At 37.9% G+C, this 24,778-nt stretch overlaps 1 protein-coding gene across 1 annotated transcript in view; it reads right to left on the bottom strand.

The window, feature by feature from the left end:
• wdr27 (WD repeat domain 27) overlaps positions 1–24,778 on the bottom strand; it is a 44,736-nt gene that overhangs the window by 7,796 nt on the left and 12,162 nt on the right. Inside the window, exons 14-23 of the mRNA XM_035663092.1 lie at positions 24,074–24,142; positions 23,879–23,982; positions 23,169–23,258; positions 22,162–22,283; positions 20,185–20,318; positions 18,921–19,018; positions 17,808–17,929; positions 15,147–15,244; positions 10,839–10,941; positions 8,019–8,117 (exon numbers count right to left, since the gene is read on the bottom strand). Of these exons, the coding sequence (XP_035518985.1) occupies positions 8,019–8,117; positions 10,839–10,941; positions 15,147–15,244; positions 17,808–17,929; positions 18,921–19,018; positions 20,185–20,318; positions 22,162–22,283; positions 23,169–23,258; positions 23,879–23,982; positions 24,074–24,142 (1,039 nt within the window). The remainder of the gene's footprint in view (positions 1–8,018; positions 8,118–10,838; positions 10,942–15,146; positions 15,245–17,807; positions 17,930–18,920; positions 19,019–20,184; positions 20,319–22,161; positions 22,284–23,168; positions 23,259–23,878; positions 23,983–24,073; positions 24,143–24,778) is intronic.

Here is a 24,778-nt window from a genome sequence, read left to right as displayed (position 1 = left end):
ATTCCCATGCATACCCTGAGATTCGCAACCTAATTTGTTGTTATGGAAAACAGCCCACAATGTTAAATGAGGGCTATCTTGGTTACATAAAATACTGTATTACAGCTAAACAGTACAATAAAATCTGTTTCTGAAAAGATTTTAGGTAAGAAATAGGCAAAGCAGTAACAAAATCTTGCGTCGTAATTGATCAGCGCTGCCTAGTTTGATAGTTTGATCTCAGTTTCGTGTACTGCGCTGGACTCACGGAGAATGACCTGTCAGTCACAAGGTAGCCACGCCCAGAAGCATATGCAGCTTTATTGTCGATTTTACTCTAAATTGGATCATAGCCTACTAAATAACCATCATGCTGTCTGGAAGAAGACTTTATACTAGTGACTGAGACCATGAACTCGTTAGGAAACTATTTACTGAGCTAATAAGTCAAGTGAAAAGTTGGGTCATTTCTGTAGAAGAGTGCATCGTATTGTTTTTTATTGTAGCCAATGGAGCTCCCGCTGCGGGCCTTTACATAGAATGCAGGTTTTAAGTCACGTCCACGTTGGCTTCCCTTTTCAGATCTGGAAGCTCTGTGCATTGTATATACTCAATGCTAACAACACAGCCAACTGAGAAATGCTGTTTACTACATGTGAAAGGTTTCGATACTTAAAAATGCCTTATGTGACTTTGCAACTGGACCCAAACTCTTTATTTTCTGACTTCCTGTTCGTTGAAGTTTCCAGCTGTGTTGAACACAGGCCAGTTGATTCCAGAGAGGCTGTCTCAGCTCAGTCTGTGTCTCACTCTAATGTGACATTCTGGAGCAGACAGCAATTCAGCTCTGTATTTGCTGTCTCGCCACTACACTAAGAAGAGAGCAATTTGCTTTCTGGGGTCAAGCAAAGAGGAAACAGAGAGATAAAATATAAAAAAAAGTAGTAAGGAGTGTGAATAGATTTTCAAATGCCAAATGGCCACAAATGAAAAGATACAGTAAAAAGGTCTAGTGGGACGCCAGCTGCATTTCTTTCTGCCTGCAAAGAGCAAAGATGATACACGCTGACATATGGAGAGAAGACTGCACAGAGCTTGAAAGCCAATGAGATGATTCACTCATTGTTCATCTTCTTAGTTGGGACGATAGAACATGTTAACTTTTAGAGACAGCTGCTTGTGTCAGTAAGCGGTCACAGTTCTGCACTCACTCCAACACATGAAGTGCAAATGAGGTCTAAAGTACTTGAGGGAAAGAGTTCAGAAACTTCTCACTTAATCAAAGGACTGAAACTGAAAACATTATTTAATAGTTCTTTTTTTCCCTTTTGATTATATTGTTTAAATAAAGAAGTACTTTTTATTTTCATATTTTCTTCCAACAAACACACACACGTATGCATTTAAAATCTGAGCAGATATGTCAGAGCGCAGCGGTGTCTTTGGAACAGACGGGGGGGTTCAGTGTCTTGCTCAAGGATACTTTCACAAAAACAAACAACAGGAAAACTTTCTCAATATAATTTAAGTGAGTATGCTTTCAAACACAAACACTTTGGACATGTTTTATGTTAGATTACAAAAATGTGTATTTATTTGGTAGTTTGTGTTCATCAATCATCAAATTCTCTTTTAAAATGAAAACAAAAAAAACCCCCAAATCTTTTGTTTTTTTAATTTGATCTTTTTGACATTTTACTCAACTGAAATTACACAATAAATATGGAAAACTCTTGGCTGATTCACCTCACATTGAAACTTAGTGTGAGGTATTTAAAACTCTGCCTGAACCAAGCAAACCTGGTTGAGGATTATTCAGCAAAAGCCACATTTTTATTTTATGTCTCTAGCTTGTAAATGTCTCCTACTGCACTATCCTGTTCATATATAGCCAGCCCTCCACAGGTGAAAGTTACAGCTTTTAAAAATGTTCTAATTCATACAGTATGAGACATAAATCTAATAAGAAGGAGCATATGGAGACTTTAACACCTATGAAAATAAAGATTTTGTCTCTCTTTTCTCTTTAAAAAATGTATGTCGATTTTAATTGATGTCCACTTGTTATTGAGTTCAGATTGTAAAGAACCATTACTTGTGGTCTCCTACTATAATTTCCTGTTCTTTCGAGAGTCCTTCTTTGGCCCTTGCTGCACGCAGTTTTTACATAATTCTGCTGACAGACAAACAAACAAACAAGCAAACATCACTGAAAACACAACCTCCTCTGCAAAGGTAATAAAGGAAAATGAGGGGGCACTCCACTGTCCTTTAAAATAAATCCACCTCACTAATAAGCCAATCTTTGGCAAACCCCACAAAGATGTTTCCACTGCTGATGTGGAACAGTGTAATCGGAGCTATCAACAGCTTGGGGTGAGACAGTACAGAAATCTGAGTAACCCAAATAGAGCACAGCCCCATGAAGTCTATTTCTCTAGTCTGACCTAGTAACCCGTTTCTCTGAAGTCACTGTTGATTTGCCTCTGGCCACAACATTTTTCTTTGCCTTTACTTGTGATCCTTAAGTTTCTAAATTCCAAAAATCATTGGAGGAAGGCACGACTCAAAAAGGGCACCTCTTAGTTTGCCTCCCACAAATCTGAAAAGAAAAATTATAAAAAATAAAACATCCTTATGTGTTGAACCAGCAGGTCCCTCTTGTTACAAGTGTGAAAATAACTTCTAAAGTCAACTTTTACAGTACCACATTTGGGTCCAACACAGGGGATCTTACAAAACTTTACAGAGGTATGCCATGTGAAATCCCACAAGATTTTACAAGACAACAAAGTGAAGTGACAGTAAAAGTTAGGATCTCTCATTACAGACTAAAGCACAGGAATAAACCTGAGGGAATGAACCCCGGAGGTAGATCTGACTGCTTGATGGTCTTTTAAGTATTAGGGTGGAAAACATGAGTGAAAAATGAGTGGAAAATATGCATTGCATTATCTCTCTGTGCCTTGCATCGCAAGGTTCTCACAGCAGTAAATATGGAGAACATCTGGCTCTCAAATGTGGCTAGAAAGAAAGGTGAGCACCGGTTGGCGACACTTTTTGTCAGTATTTTTTCAGGTCTTGGCAAGGAGAAAGCACAGGCTCAGGAAATACAGTGATGTTACCATCATGATATAACATGGCCTTAGCTGTAAGAGTGCTGAGCAATTGCATTTACCAAGACTTCTTTACAAATGTATTTACAGAACAAAATACAAATAAAAATAAATATGTATGCATCAATTGCAGTCAGATATTAGATCAACTGGATCAAGTTTAACTAGAAGCAGCCTCCCAAAGCTGAGCCAGGCACTCAATGTATCAGTAGAAGATCAACTGTCTGAGGAATAGGAAAGAAATATTTTTCAGTTAATGTGAAGTAGAGGTTTCTGTAACTCTCTATGTATGTATCTATGATAAATTTCATGCTAAGTAATATGAAGCAGAGTGCTCATATTAATGATGAGTGCACTGAAGGAGCAAGATTCTGGACTCTAGAATTCAACTCCATCTTTGAAATACATCCTCACATTTTCACAGATATTGTATAAAGATTTTCTTGACACAAACTGAACTACTGTTTCCTACGCCTAACCACGTCATGAGGTTGAAATGTTGCATAAGGAGGCTACATCATCAAGCCATCAGTGTGCTTCATCTGACAGCTGTATAACAGGACACTGCAATGTTTAGCACCAAAATAAATCTGCAGTAATGATGTCAACAACATTTCACTAGTTCTTTACAACTGTATTAATCACATTAAAACCCACCCAAGTACCAAATTGTAATGATGAATGAGATATTTCTGTCTCAAAACAACCCACATAAAAGGTCAAATATGTGACTAAAGACCATTATAATAAAATATTGTAGTTCTTAAGCGATGTCCTGGCCTACAAATCATGTTATCCTGATGAAAACATGTTTATTTGTTACAGACCCCCAAAAATTCACATCATCATGACTTTATTAGTTTTTTTCAGTGAAAATCAAAGTTGTGATTAAAAATCATTCCTACAATAATTTCAAATCATATCACAATATCTGTCAGAATAATTGCAATATGATTTTACCATATCATGCAGCCCTACTGAGGAATTTTAGTAGGAACTTTAATTCGTATACCATGGCAGTGGTGCATGTAGATGCAGCAACAAACTGTAACTATCTGTTATTTTCTTTGGCTTTATTGCTGAAACATCACTGAATGATGTCTGATCGTATTTCCTACTGGTTCAAATCGACTGGATCAGAAGATTTTGACAGAATAGCAAAGGCAGCGCACGCATACGCAGCAGCTGGTAGCTCCCTCAAACTTGGCTTTGTTTAATCTGTCATTTTTTTGGCTTTATTGCTGAAACATGTATTACTTATGACAGAAACAGCCTACGGTCATCGGGAAAGGAAGAAGAGGTTTGGATTAAGGTGCAGCAGACCTTGAGACGATCCACCCAAGCCTAACCATTCCACCATGGCGGGTGCTGTTATCGCCTAGACCCAGGAGGAGAAGAAGAGATCCGGAATAGGAGCCGTGCTGGCCCAGTTTTGACTTAAGGCTGCTCCTGGCTAATGTCCAGTTTGGACAAAATGGGACTCAGGCTGGCCAAACAACGGCAAATCAGAGACTGTCCACATCTTTACAGAGACTTGCTCTATCAAAATCCCAGATGGTGCTCAAACAACAATTTTCATTTGTTTGTCCTTTCTTATGTTGTACAATGACGAATTAATTACCTTAATCCTTGACACTAAGCTAACATGGACGAGAAGGTGCTATGTAAGCATATCCGTCTCAATAACAAAACTGAGTAAACTTCCTCCACAAATAAAGACACAGTTGAAAGCTTGCAAGTAGACCTCAGGTTGGGATTCTTCATAATTTAATTTAGGAAAACTAAAAAGAAGATCTGAAAGAATGTGAATCTATAGATTTCATATGGTTTTATCTAAATTTTACAAGAATTCAAGAAGTTGTCCTCCCTGTAAGAGGTCCTGAGAAATACTAAATAAGCCACAGGGAATGCTGATTTAAGTCACTGATCAAGAACAGCTCTGTCCCTTCGGCTGGGCAGACAAAAGGTAGCTGTGCAATGGTGAATGGACAAGACTGTCTCCAGCCGTGTTCTAATTGCATTCAGACAATTGCTTGACAATCACTAGAGCAGACAGTTTGCCAATGCAGAACTGCTTGCGTAATAAAAAGCTGTAATTCAATAAACTACAGTATAACTGGATATTGGTTAGGATGACAAGACAAGTTTATTTGAACATGAACATGAACAACTATTTCTGTGCTTTGAATGAGTCAGGCAATTATAGTACCAAAGTAAACATATATAGAGTATATTGAAAGCAAAGGTCAACTTAAATCCTAGTCACCCACGGGTGCCCGGATAGCTCCCCTGGTAGAGCTCATCAAGGTGCAGGTAGTGTGCCTAACTGAGGTTTTTTATGATTCGGCAGCTCTCACTCAGTCACTATGTGTCAACACAACATAAATCCTATGTTAGGAACATTAGCATGCTTTCAGGATGTGCTCATGGGGAAATCTTGATTTTTGTCAGAGCTCTATATTTAGCTGCAGACCCTCTGGAACCCTCTGTATTTTTCATACATTTGTGAGTTTTATGACTTCAAACGGCTCAAATCTTGGCAGTTTCTTGCAGTATGTGATGGTCAATGACACAAATATGAGAACAGAAACAAGTGATGGCCAATAGGAGATTAAAGAAAAAAAGATGAATTCAATCTCATACATAATATTACACTGAAGAGAAAAGGTTTTGTTTATTTGCACAAATTTGAACATTTAGATTTTTTTTTTCTCCAGATTTCCATGTGGAAATAATTTGTGATAAGTAATACTGCAACTGTTCACATTCATGTACTAATTTATCATATACATTTTCATCTTGATAAAGATTAACTTAATATTCTAATCGATCAGCTGACACCTGTGGTGGAAAGGATTAGTCAAATAGAGCCAACCTTTCTGATTTTTTAATGGGTTTCTGCTTTGACCACATGTCCTACTTAACAAAACAGAATGTGCAGAAGTAGTGATGGGGAGTGAGCATGCTCTGACTGATGAAGTGTGTCTTCAAACTCTGCAGATTACTGTAATTCAGCCAGTAAATGGCCATGGATCAAACTTTCCACTTTCAAACTTGGAAGTCTGAATGTATCATTGTGCTGCAAAGTTTAGCTGAATGGAGTTACACAGATGGACATGCAGATTTAAAACATGTGCTTCAAGTCCAGAAGACAGTCAACAAGAAGTCCCATGAGACGTCCGGCAGAGGATGTGATATTATATTTTAAAGCTTTCTTTTTCAAATCTGCTTTGAATAGTTCCAAAGGAAAATCATTAACTGGACAATAAAACATTTCCAAAAGGGAATTTTTGTTGCTCTGTAAGAATTGCTCTGGAGATTTTGTTGGAGACACTGCATGGATACTGGTATGAAGTAGCACTGCAAACTTGGATTCCCTACAATCCCTGAATTTCTAGGATATCTACCAGTTTAGATTTAGTCCAAGAAAGGAAACCAGCTTTTAATCCATTGTGGGGACAATCTGAAATAAACAGACACATCACAGAAACAAACTGAAGCACTGACAGCATTTTCAACATTTGACACCCTCATACAATCAATATTGAATTTTGGCTCAGTCGCATCCTTTTAGACACAGTGCAACAAAACTAAAAAGGGATTCAGTAAAAAAATTAAATAAAAAAACCCACAGTCAACAGGAAAGTTGGAAAACAGCTCCTGAACTGAACATGCACAGCCCTGTATACATCTTTTGTGTAACTGCACAGCCAATCACAAGCTGGAACAACCCTGCAGGCAGCCAGTCATAAAAGTAGAGGAGCACAGTGCACAAAGCAAGTCACTAGATTCCACAGGGTTATGGCACGGAAGAGCGGTAGTACTTATCTGATTGGACTATGAACTGGCCACCACTGGTTAAAGCCACAGAGCGATTTGGGGGATATTATTTTTAAATTAAAATGGTATTGGTCCAGGAGGCTAACACTAAAAAAAAGTTTGTTGTCTCAGAAGTGTTCGGAGATGCAAGCAGCATTTTTGTTTGGGTTTGCACACTGAAATTCTAGGATGAGAACAATTGAAACACACACACACACACACTACAATTACATAAAAGTACAACATCCCAGACATACTGTAAGTATTGCTAATAAGAGTTTAGCCTCTCATTATTTCTCAATCGTCGTACTGAATTCTTTCTGGGCTACTAGTAGAAATTGTGTGAGGTCACTGACATAAATGTCCAACGATGCACTTTAAACTTTGGGATGGTCTCAATAAGCCCTGCTATGTGACCTTCGCCTGAGGACATCATTCCTTCTTTAGAAACACTTGCAAAAGAGCAAGATAGTGCAGACTTGTGTAACCAGCTGACACTATGAAATATTTGTGAAAAAAAAGAGTATATTTTGGATTTGTGTATTTTACGTTTCCAAAGTGAAATCATAAAAAAAAATGTTTTATTAAAACTTAAGAAGTTATGAAGTGAAGCAATGTCTTAAGAGAAACTTGACTGAAGAGAACGTGACCTCTGACTGACACTGTTTTTCACTGTGACCTCTTATCTTTGCTTTGAAACATTTCTTTCTCGAGATGCTCGAGATAAAGAACCATATTTGGAATTAACTTATTAGTGGTGTTGTAATGGCTAGGGTGTGTATGGGAGTGGTGCTAAATCAAAATTAGCCAGTATGCACATCCCCTTGCGTGCTGATGCAGAGTTAACATAGGTCAAACTCTGGTTTAACTTTAGCTGTCCAATATCTGATGTCAGTAAGTAAAAGTAAGGCATGTACTAAATATGTACAAAATATTTACTCTGTGAGAGCTTAGTGGGATGAAGAGTAAATATGGCTGGTGCTTTATTTGAGATGATGAGATCTTTTAGTTTTGTGAGATGGGGCACTGAATACATAGCAGAAGAGTAACAAGTGAAAGGAAGGGACAGAACCACAAAGACATAAGTTAAAGAAAGGTTCTTACCTCTGGTGTGGCAGGGTTGAAAGTCACACTGAGCACTGTGTCTGAGTGTTTTTGAAGTTTGTGGAGGTAGCTGCTGCTACGGATGTCATACACATAAGCCTGGAATGAATGAGATGGATTGCAAGAACAAAAGAACATGAACTCTAACCATGCAGTGGCATACAAATATAGGACATGATCAACCTATATAATATTAGTTCATGAGCTCATTATATGTGCATAATAGATACAATACACAGGTGAGTTCAGGTTGAACAAGAAGCACATATTACATGTGGTACAACTGCATACAGAGTGAACGGAAAGACATGAACAGACACAAATGCAGATTTGCTTTAAGGATTGTTTCATCTAAGAGGGAAAACTTTGTGCTCATCTTATTCCAGCGTTGCAATGATTCTGATTTTGAGGTCCACAGAGTATTCATATTCCTAAGTATTCAGTCTGAACACTTGAATTATATATAGGAAAGTTTACAGTTTTTTGATGACAGTTTCATGGTTTCTGACTATGTTCAGAGGTTGGCGAGACAGTGAGACTCTTGTTGATAGTAATCACACACATAAAATCATGCAATACTGTGCCACAATCAGTTATCCCAAATGACTCTGGAGACATCTTTAGCCAAGTGTTTCAGTACTTTTTCAGTGATGGACAAAATATGTCTGTAGCATTGGAAAGTGTTAAGTATGGAACGTTGGCATCAAATGCTTGCTAGGTTCTTAGTTTGGTTTGGTTTTTCTAAAATCAGCAAAGATTCCTGATCAAAGTGTTTATACAACTGCTTGTGTAAGGCAACATTAAACACTGATGCACAATGCCATTTCAGATATTTTGCCATAGAGTAATGCCACAGTATAATGACACACCCTGGAGTACAGTAGCTTGTAATAGGTTTCGCTAAGTTGCACTACAAAGTATTGAACAGATGCAAGATGCAAGTATCAAATTTAAACCATCAAGACACACACATTAAAAAAACTGACCTAACAGTTTGCAGCAAATTCAAAAGAGATATGAAGTACATTGATGCAAGTATTACAATGCATAATACTGTAATATTGATTCTCATCACTGGCTTTTTTGGCAGGATAAAAACTGTTGGCCTATGAAGCTTGTTGCACACTCATAGCACTAAAATACTAAGCACTTCAAAAGTTAGTGGTCATTAAGACTGATAACAATCCTAATGAACTCTTCACTTATTTTCTGCTTTGAGGTAGTAAAAGCCTCGTCCTGTAGGTGTGGATTTTACACTTGGTCTTAGGAACACAAAAACACATTTGCATACTGTTTGTGTAGACATTTAGAATCAACGCTTACATTTAAAATAGAATAGATGTGAGATGTTTTATCAGGTTGTTAGCACAGTTTTTTTTTGTAAATATAATAACTCGGTTTCAAGATTGTTTGCTTCAGTGCCATAAGCACAGATAAAAACAGATGTGGGGATGTTTGTTACCAGACGACGACTCATCAGATTCCTGCAGCTGTTTTGTATTATGTTTCTCTGAAAAACCTCTTCAAGTGAGCTCTGTCAAACGGTCCATGGGTAGAGTATCTCCTGTCTAAGTTATATGACGTGTGTGGTGCCTAACAGGGCATTAGATGCTTGGAAGAAAAGTTCCTTGAGGAATGCTGAAATATCACATGGATCCCCAGATGTATCAGTTTATATCAAAAGTAACTGAAGCGGAGAGCAGGGGCAATACAGCCTGGGATATAAAAACTAAATCATCGGGCATACATCTCGATTTACAATTTAAAAAACGAAAACTGTTATCATCTAAATAATCAATTTCATGTCAGAGGATAAAAGGGGAAGTCAAAATGGGTGAAAATAATACATATTTCAACTCAACATACAATAGGTTCGTATCGACCATAATGAAATCATATTCCACTTAGATTGCTTTTGGCCTTATGTTTTTGGAAAGTGTGTAATATGATCTAGGGAGTCTTTCTAGAGTATTCAGGTTCTTTTTCCATGATTGCTTTTTGATATATTAAGACAAGTACAAATGTGTCTGGCTTTTGAAAGTCTCAGGGCAGCTACAAATAAATACGGTGTACCTCACTACTATACACTCTCCCGAGTTCCGAGAAACGTTGGAAATGTCCGATTTCGACAGAGATGCTATCAAATGTCTGTGCTGCGCTGAGTCCCCGTAATTAATAATAACCAGCAGCATGCATATATTATTCCATTCCTTTCAACAAGCACGTACACCAGAAGAAAAGAGAGATGGATAAGGAAAAGGGAGGCAGTCTTCTGAAAACGTCCTGAAAGCAAGTATAAGACACAGTCTGGAAAAGCAATTAAGCAGTTCTGCTTCAACATGAATGTTGAATTTGACTTCTATGGAAAAAGGCTAGAGTCCAAATAAAAATCTCTGAGTCAAGCACAGTCAAGCACAAGCAGTCCTCACCTTAAATGGAGGTGAAACTGATAAAGATATGCTTCTGTTTTCATGCTCATCTTCCTCTTTACAAGGTCAATTAAAATATAAACACTATAAAGTATTTAAAATATATATAAAACAACTTACTGTAGTGAGTAAGAATATGTTGCTGCTCATCACTGCTCTGAACTCATAAAATCAAACACAGGATGATGTGGCTTTGATGGACAGCCTCCTCAATTGCTTTTCCCCCCAATTCATTCATTTATGTCAATTTGACATAAATGAAAAAAATGACTGATCATTGTGATATTATGCTTATCAACAACCTGACTGTCTGAGACACAGTTTAACTAGAGGAGTGTATACAGGGTATAATGATGCACACAGCGTATACGGAAAAAGTATTAAAACTTACGCAGTTATCCTCAGAGCCTGAGGCAATGAACCGGCCACATGGTGAGATAGCTGACAAGCATGGATGGCAACGATTTAGATGGTTCTCGTAACGGCGCACACACCTGTGGAGGAGATGCACACAATGGTGAGAATTAATGGGGTCAATTAACTCAAAACCAACCTAATGTGAAGGAGAGACTGAATATCTGACTGGTGATGTCATAATACAATCTTTGTTTTACTTAATCCTTGTAGGATTAAATCTCTCTCTCTATATATATATTTAATTTATGTATTGATTTACTGCAATGGACATATTAAGAGTGTATAATATGTATACTTCATAAAAAACAATCTAATTCAATCCATTACAAATTATTTTCCCCTGAACCAAGAAAGGCTGTGACATAAGAAGGGACATCTTTAATAAAGACATTACTATAATCTACAAAACAGTGATTCACTATATAACTCGCATTTTACAAACATCTGACCTGGCCGGGGAAAAGGAGTTGAGCATGACTCAAGCAAAACACAAAAAAGAGAAGGTAGTAGATGACGAATGGCCCCCTCGTGCAACTTCTGTGCAGTTTTGTTTTGGTTTGCAACAGCATGTAATGTCTTTACAATGCCACTAACAGCTAGCTGAGCAAGGGACTCTATATGGGCTGGCATGCTGGCAGGGACCGACAGGGCTTTGACACGATCTGGTGAGAGCATGTCTTTGACATTCACATGTTAATGTCATTAAGCTGGACTAAAAGTAGGTCATATTCACTGGTGACCATTAAGAAATGTGATATACCCAGTACCAGTGTGCAAGCAAATACAACTGCCAAGCAATAATACAAACTCTATGAAGCTTATAATGTTGAATTGTTGTTAAAACTCTATGGCGATTTTTGTGATGTTGTATTCCTTGGCATTACTCAATTTTGTAAGGTGTTTCATCTGATGATGCTGATGGCCCTCAACAGAGTGAGGCACAAAGCTTCACTGGCTGAAACTGAACACCTCATTAGATTTTGCTGGTTCAGCCAAAAACCTGGAGTGCCTTGACAATGTTGCAAAAATGGCCACCTGACTGAAGAGGAAAAAAACTTGTGCTGGAAGGGTCTGCAGGGCATGCATGCAAGAGTTTGTGGCCATACACTTGATTCATTTTTAAAAAAAGAAAACAGGGGCTGACAGATTTGGCATGATTGGCAGCTAATGAAGCCAATCGGGGGGGGGGTTATGCACAAGACAAGACTTAGCCTTGACTGAGGAGATGAAGGACTAGTGCTAAGCCCTTTGCAACAATATCCTGAATTTGAATATACTTATATCCAACAGAGTTATATCAACTTCTGTGTGAGAGCTACTCATGACCTCTTATCATTTCCATGCACAGCAAGATGAATGAGAAGTATCTGTTTCTAAATTTGCGTCAGTACATCTGGACATTCAGGTCTGCAGTCGAGCTGACACAACCTGTCATTAATCACACTGATAAGGAGCAGTTTAAGAAGTTAGAGTAAACACTCATCTGGTTTTCTCGGTCAGAATGTGGATCTAATGTTTTGACTGAGAGGAGAGGAGATGCTGGGCTGAATCCCCCACACACATTCTCCGTGTTGTGTTAGTGATGATGACTATCCGGCATTTGCCTGATGACTAACCCAGACTGCACTGGAGGGTCTGATCCTCTTGAGTAGGAGCCTATACGGTTACTGAATCCACCTGGGTATTCAGTGTCAGTCATCAAGGCAATCAGCAGGCTAATCATAGCTCATTACTTGAAGCCAATATATTTCACCCAATTTAACCGTGTCAGTGCAAATCAGACAAAAGCTTGCTTTTTCTTGCATTATTAGATGTTATTTGAAATAAATACATGATGTATATAATGTATTGCTCAACTTTCATTTATAAGATGATGGAAATTCCACTAGATTTAAGGGGAATACATCACTGAACTAAAGAGAAACAGATCACCATCTGTTCTCTCTATCTTTAGAATCAGTATCTGAGTGGGTCGGATTTATGCTAAATGCCGGTGTGTAGACCCCTAAACTGGATCCTTGCACACTTAAACACATTGTTTGGAAATACAAGGGGTAACTGAAAGGTGGGGGCTTTAAAAAATAAACTGTGACCAAGTCAGTGGTTGACATTGGTTATAAAACTCTTTCTTTAAGTGTGGCAAACTTTCAAAAACCATTACAGCCATTCAATCTTTGATGGATACACATGGGTATTGTGCATGTTTGCGCTTCTGTCTGAAAAGGAAGGGGCAAGAAGTGCTAGGGATTCTCAGGTGACAGAGCAAAATAAAATAAAGATTTAGTTTCAGAAGTTTCCACTTAGTAAAATTTAATTTCCTATTTTGTTTTTTTTCCAGGGGTTATCTAGTTTGGTCAAATACACTAAACAGTATTATACAATTTTGTCCCAACTTAGAGCTTTTGTCAATGGAGTTGTGTCTCTATTAACAACACTATCATTAGCTCAGAGTGGCCATATACAGTATAAACTTTGGCTTATACCATTCATCACAAATAATTATGGACAAGCACAATAAGTCATAAAATAACTTAATGTTAACAATTTATAATATTTTTCTTGATAAAAAGTCAATGACCCTGACAAAATTGCGTATTTCAAACTAAACAAGGCTGCATATTTAATCAGCCATATTTGTGAGAGAATGCCTGGTCTCATTGAGTTATTTCATGTTACAAATTTCTACAGTTATGTATAACTTAGGTAAGTTCAAGTTCAATTTAGTTTGCTCCTGGTTGGATTAACTTCATTACAATAGCTCAAAAACCAAATTTTTTATCTTCTTAATATTTTATTTAAGTTTATTAAATACCTTAAAGGGTCAGTTCAGCTAACTTCTGCCACCAGTCCAATACAATGAGGAAAATGGAAAATATATGCACATAACTGCATCAGGTGTTTCAAGGAATGAACCCCAGTAACTTTAAGTATTCTCATTAGCTTGCTACATGCTACATTAAAACTATGCAGTTATTTTTTAAGTTCTCTTACACCGCTTAAAATCAAGAAGGCCTCGCAATTCCCCATGAAGCTTTGGCGACCCCTAGTGGGAGTCCCGACCCCAAGGTTGGGAACCACTGCCTCAAAGCATTTAGAAGAAAAAGAAGAAAAAGCTACACTGAATAAAATAATGTGATTATGACAAGCAGTCACATGAGTACATTATGTACACTTTACTCATGCCACACATTGTTCCAAGAATTTTTATATTACCCTGTTATATAATTTTGATGAACATAAAACTTAGAGCTGACTTAAGTACTCCCATTAGCAGAAAGCTGCACATAAAAAAAAAATACATAGAAAACATTAATTTAGTGGAGCTGTAATTCTTTTTTTGGTCCGTATTAGCTACAGGAACAGATACATAAGGAAATAAAATTAACAGCGCTGACAAAAAAAAAAAAAAAGCTTCTACATATTGTTTTCATACATCCATATGTTTCATCTCAGAGGATCTGCTGGGGGATGCTTGATGACAACTCTCAGAACCAGAAGTTGACCTGGAAACCAGGCACAAATATTTATCAGATAGCAATAAGGTTTTGATGGAGTCTGGGATGGAGGAGTTAAACATGAAAGCAGTCTCAGACATGAAAGAATGAAATACTCAATAATGCCGGCTACCGGGCCAAAAAGAACATTTTGAAATCCAAGGGAGCCCTTGAATTATCCCCCTTATATGGATATCTGCTACTGAGGACCAAAGAAAAATATTCTCAGCTACATACTTTGGAAATTGAACTGCCGATTCACTCATCAACTGAGGAATGTCTGTGTAAGAAAAAATGTTGATGCAATTTGAATATAAGATCAGTTTGCACTTCCAGGAATAACAGAGGAATAAAAAACTATAATGGTTTCTACCTTAATGGGCATGAACATCCAGCCAGTGTGAGGCCTGAGTACAGAGATTAAGACTATAAAGCGGGCAAAAAACAAATGGGGTACAAACAGTTTTATTAAACTTATTTATCACAGTAAATGTAATAGGTTTGGTCTTTCTTTCAGAAATAGAAATAAAAATAGATATTTCATGAATATTGTGTTATGCTAATAGAAGTTAGGTGTTACAAATGCCTTTAGTCATTTAAGAATTGTATGCAAGCTGTTCTGGATAGCACTATTTGCCATTCAGTATGGTAATGGTCCTGAATACAGGAGTATTTAGTTAATGTGAATATATAGACATAGACTTTTTAATCACACTTTTCTGGCCTTATTTTCACATTAAAGGTGCATTGATTACAAATCCAACAGAGCAGACAATATTAATACCAACCTTAGTGTACGGAGATCCCAGATCTTCACACCATCCGTGATCGCACTTGTGAGGAAGAGGTTGTGTGAATCCGGCGCTTGTGTGCTGAACATAGAGCCCTGTGAAATATACACAAAAAACAAAAATTACTAGTCAGCACATGCTTGACTGAAATAGGTTGTAAATCAGCTTCTCTTATCGTCCAGTGCTGGAAAATGTTGTTGCTGTGTTTCCTGTATTGGCAAATAGTTATTATATTATTATTCCAGGTAGCATTGTTACTAAAGCAGGAGGTGAGATTAAAGACAACCTAAGCACACTGGGGATGGAAAGAAAAGTGAAATGGAAGCAAAACTGTTCATTTGTCTTTGAGTCATTTTCCATCTTTTATGTAGCACACTACTCTAAGCTATAAATACATATAGTTTCCACTGCACATCTATACATAAGTTCCATACATGACTTTCACACCAAGTTATCAGATGATACAGCGGAGTGTGTGTGTGTGTGTGTGTGTGCGTGCGTGAGAGAGAGACAGGGAGAAAGACAGAGAGAGTGAGGGAAAGAGAGAGAGCAGCGGTGGGGGTGTTTTTTGTTTAGATTTCCATTAAGAGTGTGAGAACGGGAGTCTGAGAGGGCATTTCCAGTTCCATTTTCCGAGAACTCCTCTGCTCTGATGAGTTCCAGGTGAATTTTTGCAGAAGAGGCGATGGAAATTTGAAGTGGGAAAAGCTGCTTCACATGCTGCAGTTCCCGATGTTTGCTACGCATCGGGACGAGAGAGCAAGAGGGGAGGGAAGAGTGATGTTATGTGTGCAGTCTCCGGGCAGGGGCAATCCCTCTGATCCACAGGTATTAACCCTACGGGAATCCAAAAGGCCCTCGGGCACCCAGGCGGAGGACCCCACATTGACGCAATAGCCAAGCTGAAACAACACACTGCAGGTTTTCCACAATGCATGGCACACAATAGCTGGCGTGACAAAGAACAGGCACCTCTGGGCTGAAGGAGTATAGTCAGCTGTGTGTAGGAGTGCATCGCATTTGAATGGGTTAATGCGCTTAATCCATGCCACTAGCTGCAATGTGTCCAGCTAATCCAGCCTGGGGTGTCAAGTATGCAAAGGTCAACATGCAGAAGTGACTAACGTCAATACCCTGAGGTCACTGGGTACAAGCCTCTCTCTCACACAAATGCACTTTTCTGTATTTCTATAAGTTATATAAGTATCTGTGAGATGGATCATACGACTATATATGGAGAGAAACCAGGACCTTCATTTGTCTGTGCTAGCTATACAGAAATGTAAATCATATGCAGAAAACCCAGGCTCGAATGCCCAAATTTATCACTGATATTTATAGCTTCAGTTTGTATTACATACTTCATAGCTCTATAATGGATGTGGATACAGGCCTAAGCTGTCTTCTTGTTAGACACCAGCAAATTGAGCCCACATTTGTCCGAGACAGTGATGTGAGAGTGAGGCCACATAAACCCCAACTGCATCATGGAACAGCACTGCTCCAAGGCCATCATCCAGCATGGAATCTCCTCCTGCCATCTCCTATGGCAGTCTTAATCCTGATGCACCCGGGATTTACATTCAAACACTCAGCAAGATGAATGGTACTGATGATGGCATGTCCTGTCTGTCTGTCATGGAAACTTTTGGGTAACCATGACATTTTTTTTTACCTTGACCTTCTTTAATCACACCACAAACTAACGCTTTTATTCCCTCAAAGACAAACTGTGCCTTATGTAACTCTATAGATGTCTTATATTACACTATCACAGCTGCCAAATAGTAGACCCTTCAAGAGTAAAGTGGAAGATGGGGCGCATACTACCAATTGATGCCAAGTCAAGCAAATTCTTTGCTGTGTGGGTTAGGTCTAAAAGTCACTCAGTCTGCCTGTGGAGTGATGAGACGTCTGTGCCTCTATCTATTCACAAAGATTAGAGGTCAATGTAAGTTCAAGTCAGACAAAAGAGAAACAAGTCTCAAACAGATTTGACAAAAACTCTGAAGCATAAAAAACAGGTGTGACTTTTTAAAAACAATAAAGATTTATCTTTCAGTAATTGTTTTATCTAGAAAAGTGCTGTTTTCAGGATAGCAATGTGCAGGGTTTAAGGCAAAATTTCACAGATCACAATGAAAGAAACAGTAGAATAAATGCTGTAATGCAATTATTATTAAACATTTTGCATTTTAAGAATCACACTCATTGAAATTGCTGTCTTAATGATGTAAGATGGTACAGCAGAAGCTGTAGACTGTGAGATGAAAACAATACTGATATTTAGATTTTTTCAAGAGGTAAAGCTCTTCTTCAGTTTCTCTAAAAAAATTTATTTATTTTATTTATTCACTGTCATCTAGAACTATTTCTAAAGTATCCACTCTTTTTAAATGTAAAGGCTTAAAATTGTAAAGGCTTAAAATGCTGGACATCAAATGCTGCTCCATAAACTTCACAATGTCTTATCTCTGAACAATCTATGCATAGAGACCACATATTGAATACATGTATTGTATGTCACTTTACATACAGTATACAGTACAGTCTTTATTGACTTACTATCAATATAATAAAGACAACGCAATATATAGTAGATACAACCTTTAAATATCTATTTGGACTTTCTTCAAAGGGACATTCAAAAGGCCTTACCTTGTTCTGTGTAACACAGTGGACGGCTTTGTTGTGGGCATCAGGCAGCTCTGAGGCAACTGTACCCTTGTTCATGTCAAATACTTGAATGGAGCGATCTGAACCGCACACTAGAACGATGTCTGAGACAGCTTTTAGGAAAGGTTATGAGATTTATTAATTACAAACTGTAGGCCTGCTGTAGACTAATTGCAGTATATCTACATTTTATCTATGTGGTCAGCATTCCATGGTAAAAATAAAAATTAATGCCAATTCTTCAGTGGCCAGCACTAGAAGCTAGTGCTAAATTGAGCAGATAGCTTAATACATTTTTCTTGCAGACAGCTTCTTTCACTCTATGCTGTGATGCAAAAGTATAAAGCTTCTGTCAGTTAGTAATCTGCAAGTTTGCAAATGGTTGTATTCTGCCTCCTAAATAGTCTTTTATGTTCAAGTTTTACTCAGTATCTGACTCTACTTGGAGATATTTTGAATGAAATTATAAAAGTACTTATTTTTTTAAATAACACATTTTTTATAGTAATTTTCTATTTATTTACTTTAATACCAAGTTAAATGCATGAGGATTCTTGCACATCTATATAGGTGAGTGTCATTTTGCATGGTGCCCATTTACACTCTCCCAGTTTACTTCTATAAAAATCTGAATCTGAATGGAGTTTTTAATGACACACAAAAAAATCCTTAATCTATATATCCATGTATCCAGACTTCAAATCACCTTATATGCACTTGGCCTGTGCTAAGCACAATGGTGTTAAGATGACTCCTGACAGGATCTCTCTCATCCCAATGCAGCTCAGTTCAGTGGATTTATTGGAAAATAAATGCACTGTAAACCCTAACAAGGGGCTGGGAATGCAGACATTCCAGAAAAATAAAAGACACCTAATTGATTTACATGTAAAGTCAGCAGTGGAAGCCCCAAGGCAACATGTGAAGACTTTATGAAGCACAGGCTGATTGCAGTGGTAGACATGGAAGTGGTCCAATGAGATGCTCCAAGTAAAACTACTTATGGGATAGGTTCACTTTGGTCTCTAAAGCATCAATGCAGTCTAACTATAACACTTCCTGCTGCAAAAACAACAATAACAGGAAAAGGGATACAAGAGAAGAAATCACTGATTGCAGACAAGGCAGTGATGTCTGTTGCTGATGTCGTTGCAAAGCGTCCTGCCAGTTTGACGACGCTCCGTTGCTGATATCTAAGAAGAAAAAGAAGAAGTTGTATGATTCTTTCAACCAATAAAGGTACCTATATGATCAATAGTAAATCACTCTGCAAACCTATCATTCTTCATCTCTATCTGTAGGACAGGCAGTAGGACAGAATTCATGAAGAAGCACTACCCTTTACAACTGATTTTGTTTTTACTTACACGAGTAATTACCTTAAGAGGAAATAGATGAAACAGCAACTGCTGGCACTGCTAAAAGAGGGTATGGAGACCCTTCACTGTTATTTCCCTGGCCTACAAAACAAGCCCTGGCAGCTTACAGTACACAGTCAAGTCAAGAAGTTTGGGGGGCAATGAGTGTCAGCAGTGTTTGTGGTAGCTATTCCCCTGTTTGAAAAAGCCATTCCTACATAGATTACACAATTCTTGGATTTATATTTCCCTTTTTATCTGCATTTTAATGTTATTGCAATGGATGTTTTTGCATCGGTTGTCAGTATCACAATAGCTGGAGCTAAAAAGTGGTAGATGATTAATTTGAATCCCTCTCTTCCCTGCAAGTATTGTTAATGTTCTTTTAGCCCCCGATGTGTCAGTGTTACCATTTAGGAGCCAACAAGACTGTAGTGCTACCGTGCAGCTTTGAGGTTTGAATGCATGCCAATGTGATTGTGCAACACAATCTGATATTTATGTTCTGATGTTTCAGCCTCAACAGAGAAACTGTAGTTGTCTGGACCCAAACACAATCTGTGAGGCACATGTCTTTCAGGTGTATTCTACTAATGACTTTCAGGAATGACACTAGAATCATTAAATACTATGTTATTTATTTTGCACAATCTTTGCATAGCCCAAGAGTACATATTTTGAAATCAAAGAGTACAATACAATGGGTGTTCATACTGTAGGTCAATGTATGATTTGAGGCTTTGACAGTAAAGGTTATTGCTGATTGTCCCTTTAACCACTAAAAAACATGCATTTATGTTGTGAACTGCATTGCTCCAATAGTTTTATTTGTGTATTAATTGTGTGCCAAACTCAGATACAGCTTGACACCAAAGGAGAAAGAGACAGTGGTGTCAGTGTTTTCTTTGCATTTTTATATTGTAATAATACATTACACTTGTAAGTAAAACCCATAAAAACCCATAGCTAGTTTATGCATCCCTATCCACACTTGTAATTACCTTTTGATGCTGTCACGTGTGATGTCCACATTATACAGGTACAAGTATAGAGACGGCCCAGATGCCAGAAGTAGAAATTTGTCGAGGTAATAAAATTGAGCACTTCTAATGGGTTTGGAGAACATACTGTTGCCCTAAAGGAGAAAAGAGACAAAAATCAAGCAATAATAAAGAAAATATTATATATTTACTATATATACAATATATATTTACTAAATATTATATTTTACAAATATTCATTTTGGGGAACATCATTGATGATAACAAAGACAAAAATCTTGAAAAACTCCTCGATCTTAAATAGTTTTGTCTGACTACATACTCCATATTGCCTGAAGGTGATTTAAAGCAAAGTCACATCTGAATTATGAAAGCAATAAAAAGCTGTAACAGTAGGTACTGTACACATCTATAGCTTTTCTATTGCTCAAAATTATATGTGCTACACCCCCAACTATGTAGTGATAACCTGCACATTATATTGTCTGTGTTATTCCTTTAAACCCAGATACCCCGTTTTGGTATGAATGGTGCTCTAACACTAACAACCAATGTCTTCTTGTCTTCAACGTTTATCACACACACATGGAAAAAGCGACTCAGAGAAAATCTGTTTCACAAAAGGAGGGAGTGAACTCAAGAAAAAACATCGTTATCAGAAACGGTTTTAGTATAGGGCATTAACATTGTTCTCATTAATCCCCAAACTGCATAGTTAGAGTCTATCAAAGTAAAATAAGCAAACAGATGGGTTGTCCTGACAGACCTACTACTCCTACTGGACCTCCAGTGACAAAGCACTTTAATAATACGATGTGGTTATTTCTTTATAGAGTTTTCAAGCATAACTTTGCAAAGCTATGTGTAATTCTGGTTCACCCGGGCAGAGTTCCTGTCCCTGAAAAGACTTACATTTGTTTGCCAAGTTGTTTCACAAGCACACCAAGTAGTCAAAGACTGGAGATCGGGCCAAGCTCAAAACTATCTCACCGAGTGGAGCAAAGCAGGGATGGTTAGCATCAGCTATTGGGGAGACCCCAGAGTTTTCACTTGGCATGGGGAAGTAGACACACTTCTGACTGTCCCATTAAATGTGATACCCAATGAAGTAAGGAGGCTCTGCATATGATCAGAGTTTTGGATGCTCTGAGTCCAGCAGATGCTTAGAATGACAAAGTCACTACCTTTGAGCCAATATACACACCATTTTATCATCTCAATTAATTTGGCTCTCTTTTTTAATTCCATTAGGCTAGTCTCATTAGAAAAGGAAAAAGTGAGTTTCATATCAATATGTCAAAGATAGAGTTGGAACATTACACAGAAATTCCCTTGCAGAAGTTATAAAGGTACACAGTGACTCACTTTCTAATGAGTTACAGACAAAGCAAAATAGATCATTTTTATCATAACATTTCTTACCTGCATTACACCACTATATTTAATAATACAGTGCACCCTTAATACAATACACATCTCTTGATGCAGTATCCAGACCTGAGACATTATACTGTGTAAAACATGTTCTAGAGAACAACAAATTAAAACATGACCAAAACATTGGGGATACAGTAGCTTTACTGTCATTCAAGTGTGGCCTCATTTACACACACTACAATTAGGGACAAAATCTCTCCAGCAATCATAGCCGTCTTAGTAGACAGGAGTGAGAGTAAAAAATGTGTACAGCATGTGTCTGTAGTTATTTGGTTTTACTTTGAAACCAATTTGAGTTTTTAGATCTTCAGTGTGAGGACATTTTTGCAATATGAGGTCACTCTGGCTGGTTGTCATTTCACCGTTTTTTATGGTTAGAACTTGGGCTTAGAACAATGAGTGAGTGAAGGTTTGATTAAGGCTTAATGGTGCATTTAGCGGTGATGGTTAAGATTAGGGCGACAGGGACTGAATGAAATCCATAAAAAAGAAAAAAAAAAACACAAAAAGTGTTTCTTAGTGAATGAATGAGACATTTACCATGATAATGACAGGCTCTGGACTGCCCTGGGTCCAGATTCGGAGTGACTGGTCTTGTGACGCACTTAGCCACCACTGTCTGTTGAGGCTCCAGCTTACACTGCTCACTGGCTTGTCATGCCCTGCATATAAATAGTGGTTTGAAACCAACCTGGAAATACAGTGTGTGTAGTTGCAACACTTACTTTTATGGTACTGTTCAGAGAGTCAAGCGGAGTAAAGAGAGGAGGTTCACGGTGACCTACTGGTCACCTCAACTTCTGTCCATTTATCTCTGCTACCCCCTTGTGGACACTGTGTTCCCACTTTACTTGAGCCAGTGCGAAACACATGCTTGACATGCATGGAGATCCTTTCTTTGCCTGTTGGTGTGAACTTAAATGCCCAGGATCATTCTTCGTAATATTTTACTTCAATAGTGTGTAGAAGGAGTGAGAAATTATATATGTTTAAACCTAGTTGGTCTCAAAAGACAATGTGCCCTTTTCATCTTTCTTTTTTTTACCATCACCTAGGTTTTTACTGTCTGACAAAAACAAAGACAGTCTGTACCAAATTTTGACTTTGGAATTTAACCAAACCACGCTTTTCTGATAAAGGAGAACTCTTTATCTACAATTTTGACACTGAAAGCTGAGTAAGTGAATATCTGGATTTTCCTGGAGTCTTTGATCTTAAGGCATGGACCTATTTCAAAGTATGTTAATAAGAATATTCCAAATAAAGCAGACCTAAATCCAAGCTGAGGAAGAACTTCTTAGTAACATCCTCCTAGTCTCATAAAAACATCAGATCTTCACTTCAAATAGCTGCAAAATGAGAGCATAATTTGAAAAGAGTCCATTAATACAGCCCTATTGTACAGAAAAGTCACACATTTTGCATAAAATGAATCCTTTTAGTAAAAGAACATTCAAATGCACTGCTAAAAGAAATGCTGAGGTGACTGAGGACAAATACTGTTTAACTCAGAGGCTTTTAAGGTATGGATACTTCACTTCATGCACCTGTGTAGACAGCTGGACTGCCAGTAAGGGAGGACTTGTACAATAACACCGAGCTGTCGCCAAGACCACACAGGATTTGTTTTCCGTCACCTGGGAGAGACAAGGAAACACAGAATCGTTTTTTCATTCAACAGCTGATTTACTATTACCTAAAGTATGAAAGTGTTTTTTTTTAAACAGCAGGGAGGTGTTTTGTCTGAAACAGGAACATTTATCCTAAAATGTAATATAATTCTGTAACAATTAAGGACAGTTGTTTTGTCATACTTCAGAAATTGTTATTCAGCTTAAATTACCCTTCCAGTAGAGGACAGACTAAACTAGCTGCAGTTTATAACTCTTTTTTGATTGCTGCTGATGAAGTATTAAAAAATTCAGGTCTTCACAAGTCAGTGTAGTAGTGTAGTATCATGGAGTACCATCTGGCAGTCCTAACACATGGGGTGGTTCTTCCAAGTGCAGATGCAACAACATTTGCTGTCTACTTTAGGCCATTTCTATTATTATATATAATTTCTGACTATAACACCTCAGATCCTCCAACTCTTGTCCCAGTCTACTCATACTTATTTTTATAACTACTTTGCCTGAGGTAATACACTATGGTTTTAGAATTTTCAAAATATCACTGACTGGCCACTCATTTAAACATATGATTATATTGTGTTTTTCATAGTATGGTCAGTACTGCAGCAGCAAAACTGTCTCACCTGAGTACTGGAGGCAGTAGACCGGTTTGTTGCCAGTGCTTAGATCAATCTGTGGAACAGTAGGTGCTGCACTGTCTGCTGGATATTCTCTGAGGAATAAACCTCTAAATCACAAAAAAGCAGTTTAGTATTTATATCAACAGTCACATTTGGAAACTTTTTCAGCATTGTATTTTAAATGATGTGATAGCTTACGTATTTTTGGCATCTTTTTTAGAAGAAGGATTCTTCTGAATATTTGTTTTAGGTGAAAACATACTTCTTCTGAAAAGCCAAAGCAAATAAAAAAAATCTTGTGATTTTGCATGTATCGATTGATTTGATTCATCAAACCTCATTGCATACTGTTTTTTAGATCATTATTTGCGAGCAATGCCTTGTGGAGGACTGCAAAGACTGTAACCCAGAGTGCCCTGGAAGAGCTTAAATAGATCCAGTTGGAAAACTCTGTCATTGGAATAGCTGCAAAGTGCTGTTGGCTTAAAGTAGTTCTTGTTTATCACTTTAAAGGTTGTAATGCAACGCAATAACAGAGATGGACTTGTGACAACCAGTCAGATCACAGAACTATATTACTGCTAGTTCACACTGAGGGGGTACCAGGAGGTGATGCTTCCGGCTGCCTTCCTGAATTTGAGGATTACCAATTGCGAAATGACTATCATGGGGTACACCAAGAGCAAGTTGCAGGAAGTACTAGCTAAGTTTTTGATTGCCTGGAAATCTCCAGAGGGTTGCCCCTCTGCCATCATTAACCTGACCTGGATGAGTGTTAAGTGGCCTATACAATCGGCTGTGGCTCAGAGGCAGAGTGGGTCGTCCCCCAATCAGAAGGTTGTTGGTTCGATCCCCGGCTCCTCCTGCCACTTGTCGAAGTATCCTTGAGCAAGATACTGAACC

This window comes from Morone saxatilis, unplaced genomic scaffold (genome assembly GCF_004916995.1).
Source record: "Morone saxatilis isolate NCDOM2014 unplaced genomic scaffold, NCSU_SB_2.0 Contig19, whole genome shotgun sequence".
In the NCBI taxonomy this organism is placed as follows: domain Eukaryota; kingdom Metazoa; phylum Chordata; class Actinopteri; family Moronidae; genus Morone; species Morone saxatilis.
Note: the sequence above shows the minus strand (reverse complement) of the source record. Positions and strands in the feature narration are given on the sequence as shown.